Raw genomic sequence first — 17524 nt, 5'->3', positions numbered from 1 at the left:
AGGAGGGGAGGAGCAGTAGTTCACTAGCACGGTAGTGTAGTAGTCTACCATCGGTGGGAAGGCAATGTTGAAGGAAGTGGAAGTGGCAGAAGAGCATGTGTAACACAAGAGCATCAATGGTGATGCCGCACAGGGGCGGAAAGGACGGCCTGGCTGCGGAAGTGCTCAGGTTCCAGTAGGCCTTTCGCACATCTTTGAACAGGGGAAGGGCTGCCCGAGGCACCAGGTTCACCCGCGAGGGCGCCTCTCCTGCGGGGAAGACTGGAGGGAAGGCGGCAGAGGGACACGGCAGGCGCTGCCCAGTCGTCGTCTGTCCTTCCCGCATGAGGGGCAGGTCCGCAACCCTCCTGTGCGTGCCCTGCGCTCAAGGGGTCAGGAGCCGGGCCGAGGCGACGCGAAGGCTTGGCGACAGAGGGCCCCCGCGAGCAGCAGCACCCAACTGCGCTGCACCTGGCCTCCGCGGGAGGGGCGGGGCGGAGCTGCTGGGGGCGTGGTTCCTCGCGGCCCCGCCTCCCGCATGCGCAGGGCGCCAGCCAGTCAGCGAGCGAGGCGCCGGCAGAGGACGGGCGGGCTGCTGACACGCGCCGGAGGCCGAGGCCCTCAGAGGAGCGTCGCGGTCGCGGGTCGCCCAGCTGGGTGAGGGGTGGGGGTCGTGGACCCCGCGGTGAGGCGCCGGGCCTGGGGCGGTGGGATCGGCGTGTGGTTGCGCGGGGGCGGACGCTGTGGATCGCGGGTAGGGCCCCGGCCGAGGTGTGAGGTGGCGTCGCCCAGCATGGCCCGGCATCGCCCGGCATCTCCTGGGCCTGGGGTGGGAGAGGGCCCTGAGGGCGGCCCGGATGTCTCGGATGTCCGGAGGGTGTGGGCGAGGCTGGAGGCCGAGGCGGGAGGATCGGCCCGGCCGCCCGTCAGCAGGCACGCGCGGGGCCCGAGGCGCCCCTGGGACTTGCACCATGGACAGGGGCAGCGTCCTCCCGAGGGTGTGCAGGTCGGGTGCCTACAGAGGGCTCCCTTCCCACGGACGTGGCTGCGGAGTCCTTTAGCGTGTGGGCCGGGCCTCCGTCTGCCCTCCGGGTCTGTCCTCCACAGCGGCCGGCCGCGGGCCTGGGGGCCTCGGGGCCTCGGGGCCTCGGGGCCTCGGGGCCTCGGACCGGAGCGGCGAGAACCGCGGAGGGGCCTGAGATGGAGGGGAGCGGCGCTGGTGGGGCTCCACACCCGGCCCTCCCGCAGCGGGACGGGACGGGACGGGATGGGACGGGACGGGACCCTGGTCATCGGGAGGTGGGGGGACGCGACCCAGCCGCCATCCTCCAGGTCCCGCCCGGCTCCAGCGCGCATGCGCGCCCCAGGACACGCGGCCGCGCCCTTCTCCCGCCAGACACCCCTCCCCCTGCGGCTCCTCTGACTCCTCCCGCCTTCTTTAGTGCATCCCTGCCCTCTCGAAGTTCCAGAGTCGGTGCAGCGCGGTGGCCACGGCCATGGCGCCCACGGCAAGGAAGAGCTTGGGGAGAGCTGCCAAGGCCCCGGTGGAGGCTCCGGACCTGTCCGTCTATGACTTCGACTGCCCAGGTGACAAAGGGTCCTGTCCCAGGGCGCCCCTCCAGCAGGGAGGCTCTGCTCTGCGCGCCCCAGGGGCGGCTGGTGCCCCTCCCGTCGGGGCAGGTGCAGCCCTTGGGCGGATGGAGACCCCCTGGTCCTGGGTTGGGGCCGCCCCACGTTTCCAGTTTCCAGCGCCGAGAAGGCCCTGCTCCCCGTTTCCCGCTCCCCTGGGCCCCTGCAGCCCTCACTTCCCGCTTGCTCCAGGTGCCGGACGTGCTCTACCCCGCACCCCACTTTGGCCCTTCACAGATGCCTGCTTAAAGTGGCCCCAGGCCCTGACCTGCACCCAAGGGATTCCACCTGTCTGTCTGTCTGTCGGCTGCTCCAGGAACCTTTCCTTGGCCTGAGGAGCCAGGGGAAATCGCACAGGGAAGGGGATTTCTCCTGCAGGAGTCCTCGAAACAGCACACGTCCTTCAAAAATGTCTTTTCTCTCTCTTTTCAATGCAGCAAGCAGTTCAGGAGTTGATGACAGTTGGGAGGACAGTTCTTTGACAGAAGGACACGAGCAAGACCTGAGGTAATGCGTTCAAAGCAATTTTTGCCCACCGCGCCACATAGGATGATTTCAGAAGAGTGGGCCTTCTGCTTGCACAGCACCCAGTCAACCTAATGTGCTTCGCCTCCGGTCCTTCTTCCTAAGCGAGGGTGGTGTCTTGCCTGCCTGCGTTTAAAATGCTGATGTAATTTCTTCACAGGAATGAACTACAGAATATGTTGGCAAAGTTTCAAGGTACGTCTTGGGGAGCTATTTGTAGTTTAAGTGAAGGGTTTCAAATCAAAGCCGTTTATCCAAGGAAATGTTAGTGTGATCGGAGGACCACAGGACCATCTTGAACACCTTGGTCTCAGAGGCAGGATGTTACACAGTGTGGGTCAGTTGGGCTTCGTAGATTTTTCTTACCCATTTTAATTGTTGGTGTGGACAGCATGGTGCTTGCAGTCCGTCCTCAGGTAAGAGTGTGGTGCTTTCGTCCTCTACACTGGGAGACGTGAAAAGAAAATTGGATGAGATAACCTGTACTCCACGATAGGTCGCACGGTGAGGGATACATCTCCTTGAAATATTCTACACTTTATTTTGGATATTCTGCGTGACCGCCCCATTACTTCTCTTTGGTCCGGGAGCAGTGAAGGTGGAATCCTCTCTGCTATCTCCTCACTGTCTATTGACATCAATAACCCTGGTAGTGGAGGGCCGAAGCCAGCATTGTTAGAATGTGAGTGTCAGAGGCTGAGAGTCTGATCCTCGTTTGAAATTGCTGTGACCCATGTTAGTTACACTAACTGTTTTGGTGTCAGACTCCTAAACCAAGAGCCAGAATCAGTTTAGGTTCTTTTGCCTTGATGTAGCCAGCATGTAGAAATGATCTGTGAGTTCTGTGAGTACATTTATTCTTTCCCTTAAACTGTTTGTGGTCATTGTCCTGTAGTTTTATTTCTTGAGGAGCCTGACTGGTAAACTGAAATAGAGTTTTCTTGTTTTCGTGTGCAAATAATTATCCGTGTGCCTTTGAGCCCTTGGTTGTGAAAGGAATAATTTTGTGTTTTCCGTGAAGCGGGCTGGCCACGTTCCCTCTAAACGCGACCTTGAGTTGGAGGACATTTTTTTACATCGGTTAAAAACTAGCTTTGTAAGTGTTTTCCCGTAAAGACATTAGACGCTGTCTCTTGAGACCCTGCTGTATGTTTTGGAAAATAGAAGCTGTTTTTCCTTACCACGTCTTACATCCAGAGTGCGAAGACTGACGTGCAGGTGTCAAAATTCAAATCGATGTCCTGGCCACCATCGATTTTCACTCACTGAAGGGAAGGAAGCACATGGTCTTGCCTTGGACCGAGATGCCTGCTTGTTGGCACTGAGTGTCCGTCAGACTGCCAAACCCAGGTCACCCTCATTGGCTTGACGCTGCACGTTAACAGGGATATGTTTTCCACGTAGGGGACATCAAGAAGCTTCTTCAGGCAAAGAGGAAAAGCTTCAAAATGAGCATCAGTGCTTCGGTCAAAACCATTAAGCAGAAGATTGAACATGTTCTGAAAAAACAGCACCAGCAAAGGTAAGGTTGTTGGTATTGTGGGGCCAAGCAGTTTGTGTCCTTTGCTAGTATCCATGGGTACACACTACTCAAGAGATCTCGATGGTCTTCTCTTTGTTGGAATCGATATGGTAAAACAAACTGGGCTTGATTTTTCTCTTTTCCTGTGTCCTTGCATGAGGATGGAACTGAGCTTAATTTCCTAGAGGTCAGTCAATAAAAGATGACCTTTTCTGTCTCTTCAGATTGCAATTGAATTTCCTTAATGGGAGGAAGTGAGTACTCATTCCATGAAAGTTTGCTTTATTAAAATTAAACAAGTCACTGGGCGCAGGGACACATGCCTGTAACCCCGGCCACTCGGGAAGCTGAGGCAGGACAATTGCAATTTTCTGGCCAGGCTGGACAACTTAGTGAGGCCTTGCCTCCAAATCAAAATAAAACAAAGGGCTGAGGATGGAGCTCGGTGGTAGAGCACCCTGGGTTTTATCCCCTGTACCCCGCCCCCAACTTTTTAAAGTTAAATATCTGAGACCATTACTCGTTTCCAAGTTAAGTGTATTCTGTAGTAGCGACAAAGGTAGATCTCCCTTTGTGAATAATGTATACATCTGCTGCATGGTCCCGGCACGGTGGCGTGCATCTGAAATCTAGCACTACAGCAGGTGGGACGGCAGGATCACTGGACCCCACGAGTTCGAGACCAGCCTGGGCAACACGGTGAGACCCTGGCTGAAAAGGAAACGAACAACAACGACAACAAAAACAAACGGATTGAATGGGGTTTCGCCAGTGTTTTGTACAAAATCCTTCTTGGGACCAAGTGGGGGGAAATGAAACGTGCCTGCTTGGAAATCTTTGATGATGAACGTGAATGCGTAGGATGTCCTCAATCAATGTATTATGTAGAAAAAAAGATTATAGATAAAAATCTTCTTTCGCTAAAGCGTATTTTCATGGAATATTTGTATAATGTGGTAAATTTGCTGAGTTTTCTGGAGCCAAGGCACGTGGAGATCTCTCTCCGTCAGATAGGAGCCAGTGTTCTTGGAGTAAAGCTAAGTCACCGACCTTATTTTTCCCATCTCCCCTCAGAAGATTTAGCCAATCTTTTGGCCCTCTTCCATTACTGGTACAAATCATGCCAACTCAATTTTGTTTTGAATGCTTTGTTTTGTTTTGTTTTTTTACTTCTTTCATACACTTATGGAATATCATAGTGCTTATCATTCTCTTTTCCAGGGAGGAGCTTTATGAAGAATATTCTCAGCAGTTTGCGACTTTGGTTCAGATGTGGAATCTAGATGTGAAGAAAGTCAAGGAACAAGGAGAAAAATTAGCTGTTGGTATCAGACTTAGCATTTCGATTACCTGTTTGTATCACAGTCTCGAGTAGCCACAGTTCATGCAAAACACTGAGGAGAGAAGGTAGAGGGCAGGAGGCTAGCTGGGCAAAGGTGGGTGGAGGAGTTGGTGATGGAAGACTGGGATTGGTCCCCTTGGGATTGCTTGTGCTTCCTGAGCGAGGCGGTGTAGTAAGGATGGGGAGCAGTCGCTGCCTTCAGGGCAGAGGAGAAGGCAGGGAAAGTTTTCCTGTGAGTGGGCCAGCGGAAGGACTGGGGCAGCAGAAATGCCAAGTGGCGATTGGTGCCAACTCTGGCGTGTGACCTCGGGAGCATGGGTTTGAAGTGAAGCTGGTTGGCGTGGTCGTGGCCGAGCAGCTGGAGAGTTGGATTTTCCCTGGATTGGGAGTGGGTGCTGGGCATATATGCAAGCGTGGAGGTCCGATGACTGACCACGTAATGTAAGCTGTGGAAAACAAAGGGCGGCCATGGGCCTGGGAGACTTCACAGCGAGAAGCGCTCGGTTCAGTAGCTGCTGCAGCCCGATAGACCACTGAGCTGCAGTTCTAAAGACAGGGACCTCCAGAGGTAGGGAGGCAGTGGCTGGATGGTGAGAAACCAGGGAAGCAGTGTGGTTCACTGGCCAGGAGCCTGGACTCTGGAACCTCAGTGTTGGGGATAAAGGTCTGTTGTGACCAACCCTAGTTGTGAAACCATCGACAAGTCAGTTATCTCCATGGGGCTGTCCTAAGCTAAGAGGACTTCACCTCACGGGGTTGTTTTGAGCACTAAATGAGTTCCTTCTGGGTAAGCGCATTCAACCTGGCTCAGAAACGGTACCCGGTGTGTGTCACCCGTGTAGTCCTGGGCTATGAATAGCATTATGTAGATTCTGTGGTTATCGGGATTGGCAGACATAGAGGGTTCCTACCTCAGGGCACAGCTAGTGACCGGGGATCCGTCAGCACCATGGGCGGAGGGAAACAAAGTCCACCATTACTGGAAGCCTCTCACATGTGGTTCTTCAGATCTTCAAGACCTGAGCCATATGTATCAGACATTGTTAAAAAGGGACATCGCCCACTAAGTGCACAGGAGGCACTTTCCGTACCTAGTTTCCTCTAGGATTGGTGAGCACGTGATGGAAGCTTGGTCATGCTGTTAAGTGAGGAAATAGACACAGTGTATCTCTGAATTACTGTGTTTTGGTAAGTTTCAGGCTTTTCTCCAATTGTTATTACACCTTTCTCTTTTTGTACTTGTAGAGTATATTCCAACAACAACAAAAGGCTTTCCAACAATGCCAACTTGTTCAGAGCCAGAAAATGAAAGCCTTTAGAGAGTTATGTGAGCAGTTCTTGGAGGTCTGTCATGTTTGGTAACACACGATATCCCCCCAACTCTCTCTCTCTCTCTCTCTCTCTCTCTCTCTCTCTCTCTCTCTCTCTCTCTCTCTCTCTCTCCCCCCCCCTCTATTTTGTTTGAAGATTCTGTTTTCTGAAACATCCACAATAGATTTTTTAAATATCATCCTCATATGACTATTGTACCAGGCACTTTGTAGTTTGAATTCTTACCGAGGCTAATTATAAAAAACCAGGGCCTCGGGGCTGTGGTCGTGGCTCAGTGGTAGAGCACTTGCCTAGCACAGGTCAGGCACCACCACATAAAAGGAAATAAATAGATAAAATATCGGTATCATGTCGATCTAAAGAAAAACCGAAAATATATTTAGAAAAGAGCCTCTATGGTCATTTTAAATTTATCGCAGTGTACTTATAGTTATTTCTTCACTCTTTTTTTCTAGTGCACTAAGAAAAAACATTAAACATATCCTTTCCAGTCATCCGTGTGTACTGGGAGTTGAAGATGCTCTTTTCCTTTCCAGACCTGTGTTAAACACTTGTGCTTTCACCTCTGAGTCTCTGAAGCGTTTCTCGTGTGACATTGTCGTTCCACTGTAATCCACATGCTGAACGAGGTTTTCCTTTTAGGATTTGCTCATGGTGGTAGGTGTCACTTAGGACAGGAATGGGTAAATTGGCGATATTACCCAGAGTCATACGTACCACCAAGGAGTTTTCCTGAGAGTTGAACCGTGGCTCTTGGACCCACGGTCTGTTGCTTAGCGGAGTGGTGAGACATGAAAGTAGGAAGTCTAGCCCATCGTGGGCACTTTGATGCACACCTGGAATCACAGCGACTTGGGAGACTGAGGCAGGAGGATGGCAAGTTTGAGGCCAGCCTCAGCAACTTAGCCAGACCTCATCGCAAAGTTAAAAAAAAAAAATCGGAAGGGCTGGGGATGCAGTGTGATGTTTTCACGTCCCTGGGTTCGATCCCCAGTACCACGAATAAAAGAGAATGAAGTGGGAAGTCTATACATCCTTTCTTTACCGAATATTCCATGACACATTTGCTTTTTCTGTTATGGAAGGGACTGCAAATTACCCCACAAGGCAACTTGCATTCATGAGACAGGGCCCGGATGTGCAAGAGAATGAAAAAGTAAGTGGAAGGCTAACAGCTTGTGGATTGAGAATTATCTCCTGTCACTGGTGCGTCAGCAAACTGTTCTCAGAGGCATTGGCCTCTGCTTTGTGCAGGGACATACTTAGGCAGCACTCAGTGAAGGGCTGCACAATGTTCTGCCCCTTTTTCCTTTTTAAGACAGGATGTATTTTAATCTCCTGGTCACATTCCTGTCGGAATCCCCCTCTTCCAAACGGGGATGGTCCCAAAACCCTAGTTTAAACAGGGTCATTCTTTACACTTGCATGAGGAGCTTGCACGAGCGCGTGCATGCACAGGTAGGCACCTACACACATGCGCTTGCGCACGCCGACACACACAAGGGATGCAAAGGAGTTATTTTTAAGTGCTTCTAATGTTCCGTGAGAACTGTGTATTAATGGGCACCCAGGTTCGGGGCAGGCGTTCTCTCAATGCTAGTGCTAAATGATGCTACTTGGGCAGAAACGTGACCTATTTGGCCTCCTGCATCCCGTTATCCTTCCCATCCGGTTATCGGTAGGCCTGACGTTTTCACCTCTCCAGTGATAACTGACATCGCCCGTGAGTCCTTGCTGCTCCTGCTGCTGCCCTACTTCTGGATCATCATCCTTCACTTGTATTAGTAAACTTTGATCTGGGTTCCCTCCTCTCAGTCATCCTTCGAGGTCTGCAATATTACCTGCCTGAAGCAGCCCACACGTCTTCTAAAACTGTCACCGACATCCCCATCTACACTGTGGATATGCGGATCCCCACGTGGTAACATGGGGCCCTTTTGAAGCTTCGTTCACACCAGTGTTTCCTTCCTCCCACCTCTCCGGGTCGATGACTTCCTCTGAAGTAACTCACGTTCCTTCCTTGTGTGCTTTGCTCTTGCTCTTCCCCTGGGAAACTTTCCACCTGTCTTCCTTACCTCTTGAGGTCTTAATCATTTGCTGACTTAGTGGGCACGGGTCTCCAGTTTAGCCACGTAGCCCAGCATGTCGCCCTCGGTTTTTTTCTTTACATAAGCTCGCTTATGTCGCCAGAATATGGCACAGAAGCGTGCATTCGGTTTGTCATTCCTCCACGGCACTGAACACATTGTGGTTTTCATAGTGAAGTTGAGTCTGACGATTTTTTTAAATGACTGCAAAGATTTAAATCTGCGAGTTCTGTTGTCCATGAGTCGAGGAGGTGATTCTCTAGATATTCTCTAGGTATTCCCCCTGGGGGAGTCATGCTGCATCGCCTACTAGGGGTAATACGATGGGTTCACACCCTGTGATTTCAAAGTATGATAGGGAACGTCCACATTATGGCACGGATTCACCTCAGTTTGCGCTCTCTCTGTGTTCCTTGTCGACCCTGAAAGTTCCTTGTCTTCTTGCAACACAGTGCCAGGCCTCTATCATGGCAGTCTTCCATTCAAGTCACACATTTTGCTGTTTCTCGGGTGGATATTTTGGTCTTCCTGTAGTACGTAGACTATTTTCGATGCGGCACTAATAATGACCATCGCTTGAATTTCAACCTGTCCTCCTGAAGTGCAGCTGCTCTGCTGACATCGGTGACGGGAGATGAAGGGGGTGATTTAAAAAGAACCTGCGGGACTTGGGTTGTTGTTCTTGCCTGTTGGGTAGAGCACTTGCCTGGCATGGGAGAGGCACTGGGTTGGACCCTCAGCACCACATAAAAATAAAATAAATGCCTTGTGTCAACCTCCAACAAAAGCAAAATATTTTAAGAGATGAATAAATGAAAAAAAAAAAAAAAAAAAAAAAAAAACCCCTGGGCTTTCTGTTGTAGAGTCTGCAGGACCTAGAGGAGAATCAGGGAAACGTTCTTGCTGGTAAACAAAGTGAACTTAGAAAACAGATGGCCATCTTGCAAACGAAACTTATGATGGAATCGGTAAGTATGGTAGATGTAAAGTTGACCTCTGAGGACTGGTTGCAGCACCAAAAGGGTGTGTTTGCTAGAGTATGGATAATGTTTACACGACTATTGTACAAATGTTTCATTATCTCCTTTCCCCTAACAGCAGCAGGAGGTGAAGACCAGTGCTCGAAAATCTCTTCTATCCCTGTTATTCTCGTGATGCCTTGAAGAAAGCAGCTCAGCCCAAGTGATACGATACAGTCTTAAAATTATCTGCATGAGCCCAGCGTGGCTTAGAAGTTCTGTTGGAATGATCATACCCTCTAGGTTCACTGGTTTGTTAAGTGCTGGCTCCCCTTTCTATCTAGACACAAACGAAACCTGAAGAGCTGAGTGAGAGCTGTTGGAAAGCCAGGCGTATGAAGTTTCCGGGCCTTTGGTAATACTGCTGGCTTTTGATGCCTGACACTGCCAACGAACTGTTAGCAATAAAGATGATTTCACGTTGGCGCTGGTGTCAGTGTGTTTGCATCCATCCCCAGACGTAGAATGCCCAAGCATGGAAGCTCACCGTGTCCCTGCTTAAGGGGAACAATTAAAGAGACACACTCTCTTCATGTATATGCTCCTGTGAGGTCTTATTAAGAGATCCAGACTCTATTCAAGTGAAAACAAGATTTCAAAGGAAAAATATTCTATAGGCTTCCAGGGCTTATTAAAAGGCAGTATGCGTTAGTGCCCCAGGACCAAGCTGCTTAGAATTTACCAAGACACCAGGGTCAGTTGTATAAACTATCAGCCGTGAGATGCAGAACACACACACCTGGAATGCCATTCAATCGATTTGGGGACCTAATAGATGACTCGTGCCCTTAGTATTGATTAGAAGTACATAAGAGAACGTGGACAACACTTTTACGTATGGTGTCAATATCTCACCCTTTTCCAAGGAGATAAGTTAACCATAAGGATTTTTCCCCCTTGCTTGATATTTAGTCAGTCTGTGGATCCTCGATTATATATTTATCTGCGGATGAGAAAAGTTAATTCCTATACCTGGTCTTTTATAAAGTGAGTTTTTTTAACAAAGCTCATTGCAAATGAAACGCTCGATGGGAAATGGTTGATTTAATAAAGGTGACATTGTAGTTTACATCCGTGTGGTCCTCAAAGTGAAGGTGTCCCAGAGGTACCCAGTGAGCTCCCTGGGTTTCAGTGGCATCCGGTATTAGAGGAAAGGCGAAACGGTGGATAAGGGGTGTGTGAACAACATTTGTGGATGGGGAGGGTCGCCGATACTCTCTTAGGCATCAGAGACAGCTGTCTCGGGGCTCAGGTTGCTTTGACCCCCAGTTCTGTCATTCGATCACTGTCCCGCTGTTTGTCCTGTTGAGTGAACGGTGCTCAAGAGCTCACACAGGTTGTGAGGGAGACACCAGCACATGAAAGGGGAAGGGAATCTGGAATGGCATATACAGCGCATCCTCATTTCTTCATTCCCTATTCTCCAGAGCACAGACCACCTCTTAGTGTTTCCTGGCACGTTCTGGCCATGTGGCGCGCTGGGCCTCGTGTGGCCTTTGGAGTCAGACAAACTCAGGCCCTAGCACTGGATAGTGCAGACCCGTCGAGTTACCCTGACTGCTCCTGAGCATCACTTTCTGTCAAAGAAGGACAAAAACAGATAACCGGCTCTGTGATGCGGACTTGTGGTTAGGGCTGCGCCTTGCTCGAAAATGACATCCGGCTGTTCATTAGTTACGTTCCAGCCTCGCGCCTGGAATGTGGGAGGCTCCCAGTTAATACCTGCTGAGCGGATTGGATACTTCAATATAAATGCATTTTTACTTGAATCGCTGAATTCACATTTTCTTCTCCTCTTTGGACTGCTATTGCTCCAATTTTGGATGTCCTCCAGTGTTCTCGGCCTGGATTGAAAATCACTAGTTGGTGAACTAAGCACCTTTTCTTACCTATTTCCCCAAAGGAATCTCGATTCTGTTCCTGTTCTTATGGTAAGCTCATTCCCAGTTTTTTGGAATCACACCCAGCTGCATTTTCCCAGGGCTTTCAAAGGTACTCAGTCCCCAGTGGGAGGAATCCTCCTTCCTGACATCAACATTTCTTCATTTCCTTCACAAACTGGCTAGAGATTCAGTCTCCACAGAACCTTCCCTGTACTCACTGAGCCGACAATTTCCTTGTGCTTACTGAGGATTTCTTCCACCTTCTGCAGGCTGACTGCGTGTCATCTCGCTCATGGCTATGGGCATGTGTTTTAGCAGAGTCACAGAAACACGCCTCGCGTGTGGAAAGCGGAGGAGGCCGTGGTCCCGGAAGCAGGGGATACACCTTGAATGTCTTCTGTATCCTTCCACGGTGTCTAATGGGGTGCATTCCCACCCCGTTAGCGGCCGTCACCCAGAGTGTGGACTTTGGCGTTCAACGTTGGGAGACTAGAGTTTGAACCGTGGGCAGCTGTAGCCTAATAGCTATATGAGGAAGTTACCCAACCTCTCTACCTCCTTTGTGCAATGGAGATCACACCCCGTTCATGGAGTTAATGTCAGGAAGAAATGAGAGGCTGCTTGCGAAGCATTTCACGTCGTGCTGAGGACACATCCATGTCCAATCGATGGTAGCTGCAATTAACCCCGGGATCACGCTTGAAAGAGGTCCAAACCTTCCCTCAGGTGACTGCCCATCCTGGATGAGATCAATTCCAGGCGGTTTATTGCCAATGACTAATTGTCCTATGGGGGCAATGACGTGGGGCTGAAAGGATTCACAATTTGTATGAAATTTTGATAAGGGCATTTCAGCGTGATTATTTTCCTTCGAGGGAGTGAGGAGCCCAAAAGGACCAAGGCAAAAAAGAGACAACGAGACAGGAATCAGTGAACTCGAAACGCCCGCGCCGGGATCGGGCACAGAGCAGAAAACCTCGAGGGATCAGGCACAGAGGCAGCTACACGGTGCTGCTCATGGGAAGGGAGCTCAGCGTTCCTGCTGTGTGCGTGACTTTGTAGGGCTGTGCTTCATTCTTTTCATTGACATAACTGTGTATTTGTACAACAGGATGTTTTGAAGCACGCATAAATAGTGGAATGGCTAAATTGAGCTGATTGACATACGTGTTCCTTCGCAGTTTCTAGTTTTTTGGTGAGAACACTTGCAGTCTACAATCTTGGCGATTTTCCTTACAACTATACTCAGCATGTTGTCCCATAAAGCTCTTGAACCTCCTACTCCTGTATAACTGAAATCTTGTGTCCCTTGACTGACGTCTGTGCACCACCCCTCCACCCCTCAACCGGGTGAGGACTCTTCTACTCTCTGCTTCTGTTAGTTCAGCTTTTTCAGATTCCACGTGTCAGTGAGATCGCCAGGTGTTTTTTCTGCACCTGGCTCCTTTGACATAACATGACGTCTTCTTCCTTTGCCCGTGTTATCACGAGTGACAGGATTTAATTCTTTCAGTGTCTGGATAGTACTTCATTGTGTCCATAAGCCACACTTTCCTCATCCTTTCATTTCTTGATGGATACTCAGGTTCATGCCCTGTGTCGCCTCCTGGGAATAGCGCTGCCCTGACCATGGAAGTGTAGCTGTGTCGTCGACATCCTGGGTGCAGTTCTGCTAGATATATGCCCAGAAGTGGAACTGCTGGATCATACGGTGATACCAGTTTGAGTGTTTTGAGGCACTTCTGTACTGTTTCCACAAGGGCACTGATGATTTACCTTCCTGCCAAGGCTGCACACGGTTTCTGTTTTTGGTTTTGTTTTCCCTCCACACACCAACACTTATCTCCTGTCTTTTAAAAATAGCTATCCCGACAGGGAGGATGCGATTTTCATTGTGCTTTTGGTTTGCATTTCCCTAACGAGTGGGAATGTCAAGCACCTTTTCAAATACCCGCTGGCCATCTGTGTGTCTCCTGTGGACAACTATCTGTTCAAAACCGTTGCCCATTTATAATCAGATTAATTTTTTGCTATTGAGTACAGTAGATTCTCACATATTTTGCATATTAATCCATTATTAGACAGATGGCTCGGAAAAACTTTCGTCCACTCCGCAGAATGCCATTTGGCTCTGTAGATTGTCACCTTTGCTGTGTAGCAGCTTTTTAGTTTCCTTTCATCTCCCTTTGTTGCTTTTGTTGCCTGTGCGTTTGGTGGAAAATGCAAGAAACTGTTGCCAAGACCAATATCAAGAAAGGTTGCCCTATTCGTTTTTCTTATTAGGATCGAGTAACTTTTCCATAGGTTTAAGAATCATATGCCTTCTCATCTCTGTGAACTCTCCACTCTTAAGTATCATGCATTTTCTGTTGGATTTTACCATCTCCACAATTACTACGAATTCTTCTGAAGCAAATTCTGGATTGTAAGGTAACATTTGTGCAGTTTTACTTTTTTTCCATTTATGTGTTCGTTTCATTTAGAATTTATTCTGGTGTCTAATGCAAGTAATAGGTTTAATTTTGTCTTTTTCCATACTGCTATTCACTTACCCCAACACCAACTCTTACTCATTCCATATTCTCCCACTGATTTGAGAGACCACCTCTATTGTATGTCCACTCTATGCATCTGGCATTGGGATCATATATGGATATATACATATACATATAGTCTATGATATATATACGTATATATATATATATATATAGTCTATGATATATATATATACACATATGTATGTGTATTAGTCTGTTTGTTCCATTGTTGTCTTCGTACACCCATAGCACACAATGAGAATTATAGAAACTATTTAGGATAGGTTTAGTATCTGCAGAGATGTTTTTTCTCATCGATCCTTCTCATGGTTTCATCCCTATTCTTGCTCATTTCTGTTTGCTAAATCAACACTAAAATCAGCCCGTCTGGACAAAAGAAAAAAGAAAAAAAAAATCCCAGTATTTTCATGTGATCGTATTAAAATTTTAAATCTCCTCTTCATGATCGACTCACCCTTTCCAAAACCATGTTGTGTCTTTCCACGTGTTTTAAAATTTTTCCTTGTTTTTCTTATTGACATTTGAGTATTTCTTGCTAAATTTATGCCTAATACTTTGTTTTTGCCGTTGTCGATGAAATCGTTCATTGTAATTCTTCCCGATTATTTTAATTTTCCATTGAATTTCGTGAGGGATTTGGTGGGCAAGTGCCTTAGGCAGCCCAGGCTCCCACCTGACATTCAACTTGAGGCACAGGCGCGTGGTTGTCGGCAAAGGCAAGCTGGCCGTCCCTGACTGAGTGGCCTCATGGCGTCTTGCCTGTTGGCCTCTCTGCATCAAGCGTCCTATGCTACTTGGTCCCTGGAGCCTGAATGGACAACTACCACCTCAGTTTGCAAGGCAGCCATCCCCCCGGCCTTCGTGAAATCATTACAGCAGACAGCACCCGGCCTCCGGTGGATGTCTGAGGAGTGGCAGAGACCACAAGCCGTGGACAACCCGAATCCAGAAACTTGAGGCCCCTCCGATACTCTCTTGCTTTGCCCCTCCCCCTGACAACCCTATGGCTTCCTTTTTTATTTTTTTATTTCCTCTTTTTCGATATGCATGCCAGCAGAGTGTATTTTGACATATTATGCCTACGTGGAATACAACTGATTCTAATTAGGATCCCATTCTTGGGGTGGTACATGACGTGGAGTCACCCTGCTCACGTATTCACACACGATGGCAGGAAGGTTATGTCTGGTTCATTCCACTGTCTTTCCTATTCCCATCCCCCCTCCCTTTCTTCTTGTGTATATGAAAACTTTTGTTTCTACGTGTTAGCTTTATTACCGTTTCCTTACTGAATGCTCTCAACATTTGTGGTGGCGTTTCCATTCATCCTTCCCTTCTGTTCTTATGTCTCTATTTGCTCTCTGTTTCTCGGATTATGTTGGCCAATGCCCCCGCCTCCCAGTTCAGCAGTGATGATGTAGTGGGTATCTCTTGTCTTTTGGGCTGACGTTTGCATGTTTTATTAGTGAAGGTAATTTAAATGTGAGAAATGTCATCACGCATATGAGTCAAATCCGGCTCTGAGGGGAAAAAAGATGACCCCTTTACAGAGAGTGCGCTGTTTAATACCAGCTTCCACTGCAGAATACTACGCGCAAGAGAACAGGTTGGGGCTCAGTTACAAAGAGTGCACTTCGAGGAATGCTATCACACGCACATTACATCTGTTAGCAAGCCTTCTGGCAACATGTGCGTCTCGAGACTTGTATTAGAAATGCCTTTAATTGGGACATCACATAATAGAATTGAATAGCAGAAATATTTTAGTGTTTAAGGGGAATTTGAAAAAAGCTGCCAGAAGACAACATTTTGTATTCGTGCGAGTGCATGCATTTCCAGGGGTGGCTTCCCTCGGTGTTCTCCTTCGAGGTTTTCTCATACATCCTTGCTTGTTGTTTTCCCTTAATGGACTTCAAAAACACTTGGTCTGTCTCCAGGGGGAAAAGTGGCACTTTCATTAGGATCGTACTAAATTGACAAATTTATGTAAGGACAGCTGACTTCAAGATTTGTTCTCGTAGGTGCACAATCATCAAGCACATTTTCATAAATTTAAGAGCCGCTTAAGCTGGGTATGGTAGCGCACTCCTGTCATCCCAGCAACTCTGGAGGCTGAGGCAGGAGGATCGCAAGTTCAAAGCCAGCCTCAGCAACTCAGCGAGGCCCTAAGCAACACAGCGAGACTCTGTCTCTAAATAAAAATTTAAAAGGACTGGGGAGGAGGCTCAGTGGTTAAGAGCCCCTGGGTTCAATCCCCAGTTACCTGCCACCCCCGCCAAAAAGAAAGAAGAAAAAAAGAAAAATTCGGAACAATATCCATCTTTCTCTCTGGCCTCTTAATTCATGCATCGTCCTCTGTGTTCTCCTGATAGGTTGTGGGCCTCTTCTCAATTAGGTACTCTTCCTGGAGGTAGAATTCTTCATTATAAAATAAATTGCACAGAGTATCATTTTCACATGTAGATCTTTCATTCACTTTGAATTTGCTCCCATATACAGTGTAGGTAATACACTCAACTTTCTATTTTTCTCTATGGTTCTCCAGTTACCCCTACGCCAATTTTAAAACTGCATCGCGTGCAGATTTGAAAAGCGCCGATATCGCAGAACGAATTTTTGCAAGCATTTGGATCTACTTAGGCATTCTCCTTTGTTTAATTGACCTATCCGGGCAGTAATGACAGAGCAGCTTCAGTTTTCGCATTTGACAGTGGCTTTTAATATCCGTGGGAGTGGCTCTCCTCCTGCCTTCTCACTGTTTCCTTCTGTGTATTTTCTCAAGTATGTTTGGCAGCTGACCCTTAAAATCAAAACTGTCTACCTGCAGAGAAAATCCTCACGGTTTCTCTGTCATGATTATATGTTATCAAATGTAATGGGAAAGAAGTACGGGTCGGTCCTGTGATCCAAGACAATGGCATGGCTCCTCGGCTCATGCCTACTTCTGTGCCGTTCAGAATGCACTAGAGCTTGCCACGTTTGGATTCTGGATATTTCTTGTTAAGCTTAGGCCTGGGTACCTTGGCTTGTGGTTACTAATGGGATCCCTGCTACGTGTCCTCACAGTTTACTCTTATGTATACAGAGGCTTCTGTTTAGGTGGATTTTGTTACCTGATCCTTTCCAAATTCTTTCATTAGTTTCAGTGTTTTTCATGAAGTCTTCCTTTTCGCTTTTATGACCTACATTACTTTCTCTCACCTACTTACATTGGGGAGTACTTCCTCTGCGATGTTAAACAGTCATGATAGTAGGCGGCTTTTTGTTTCTGAGTTTAGTGGGGAATCTTCCAGTGAGTGTTTCCCCGCTCCGCAGGTTGCGGGGTCTTGAAGTGAGCGAGTTGTGTACGTTTCAATAGGGTAAAGGAGCTGAGCTGGGTCATCTGAGGGCGCTCACTCAGTGCAAAACCCAAAAATGACAACTCTGAAAAAATCGCCTATTCTACATTGGCCACATTTCAAATCGACTCCCCCCCATGGGAGCACTTCAAGTGAAACAGAATAAGCTGGGGGTGGGCATGAAGGGCAGACATTAGCAAAGATGACATGTTCACAGTGTCATTGCTAGCCAGGCATTTGGCAATACTTGCTGCAGTCTTGGCGAAAGGATTCCTTCGTCGGGCCTTGAAGCATGGAATTTATTGCCAGG

At 48.2% G+C, this 17524-nt stretch overlaps 1 protein-coding gene across 1 annotated transcript; it reads left to right on the top strand.

Moving 5' to 3' along the window:
* Positions 1-1468: 1468 nt before the first annotated feature.
* Positions 1469-9819, top strand: LOC306651317 (synaptonemal complex protein 3-like). Its single transcript, XM_079123892.1, has 8 exons — positions 1469-1566; positions 2046-2115; positions 2294-2328; positions 3538-3655; positions 4877-4976; positions 6243-6341; positions 9280-9384; positions 9515-9819. The coding sequence occupies exons 1-8, from the start codon at positions 1476-1478 to the stop codon at positions 9569-9571; spliced, it is 675 nt and encodes a 224-aa protein (XP_078980018.1). The 5' UTR covers positions 1469-1475; the 3' UTR covers positions 9572-9819.
* Positions 9820-17524: the final 7705 nt, after the last annotated feature.

The sequence above is a fragment of the Sciurus vulgaris genome (assembly GCF_902686455.1).
Source record: "Sciurus vulgaris genome assembly, chromosome: X".
Classification (NCBI taxonomy): Eukaryota; Metazoa; Chordata; class Mammalia; order Rodentia; family Sciuridae; genus Sciurus; species Sciurus vulgaris.
Note: the sequence above shows the minus strand (reverse complement) of the source record. Positions and strands in the feature narration are given on the sequence as shown.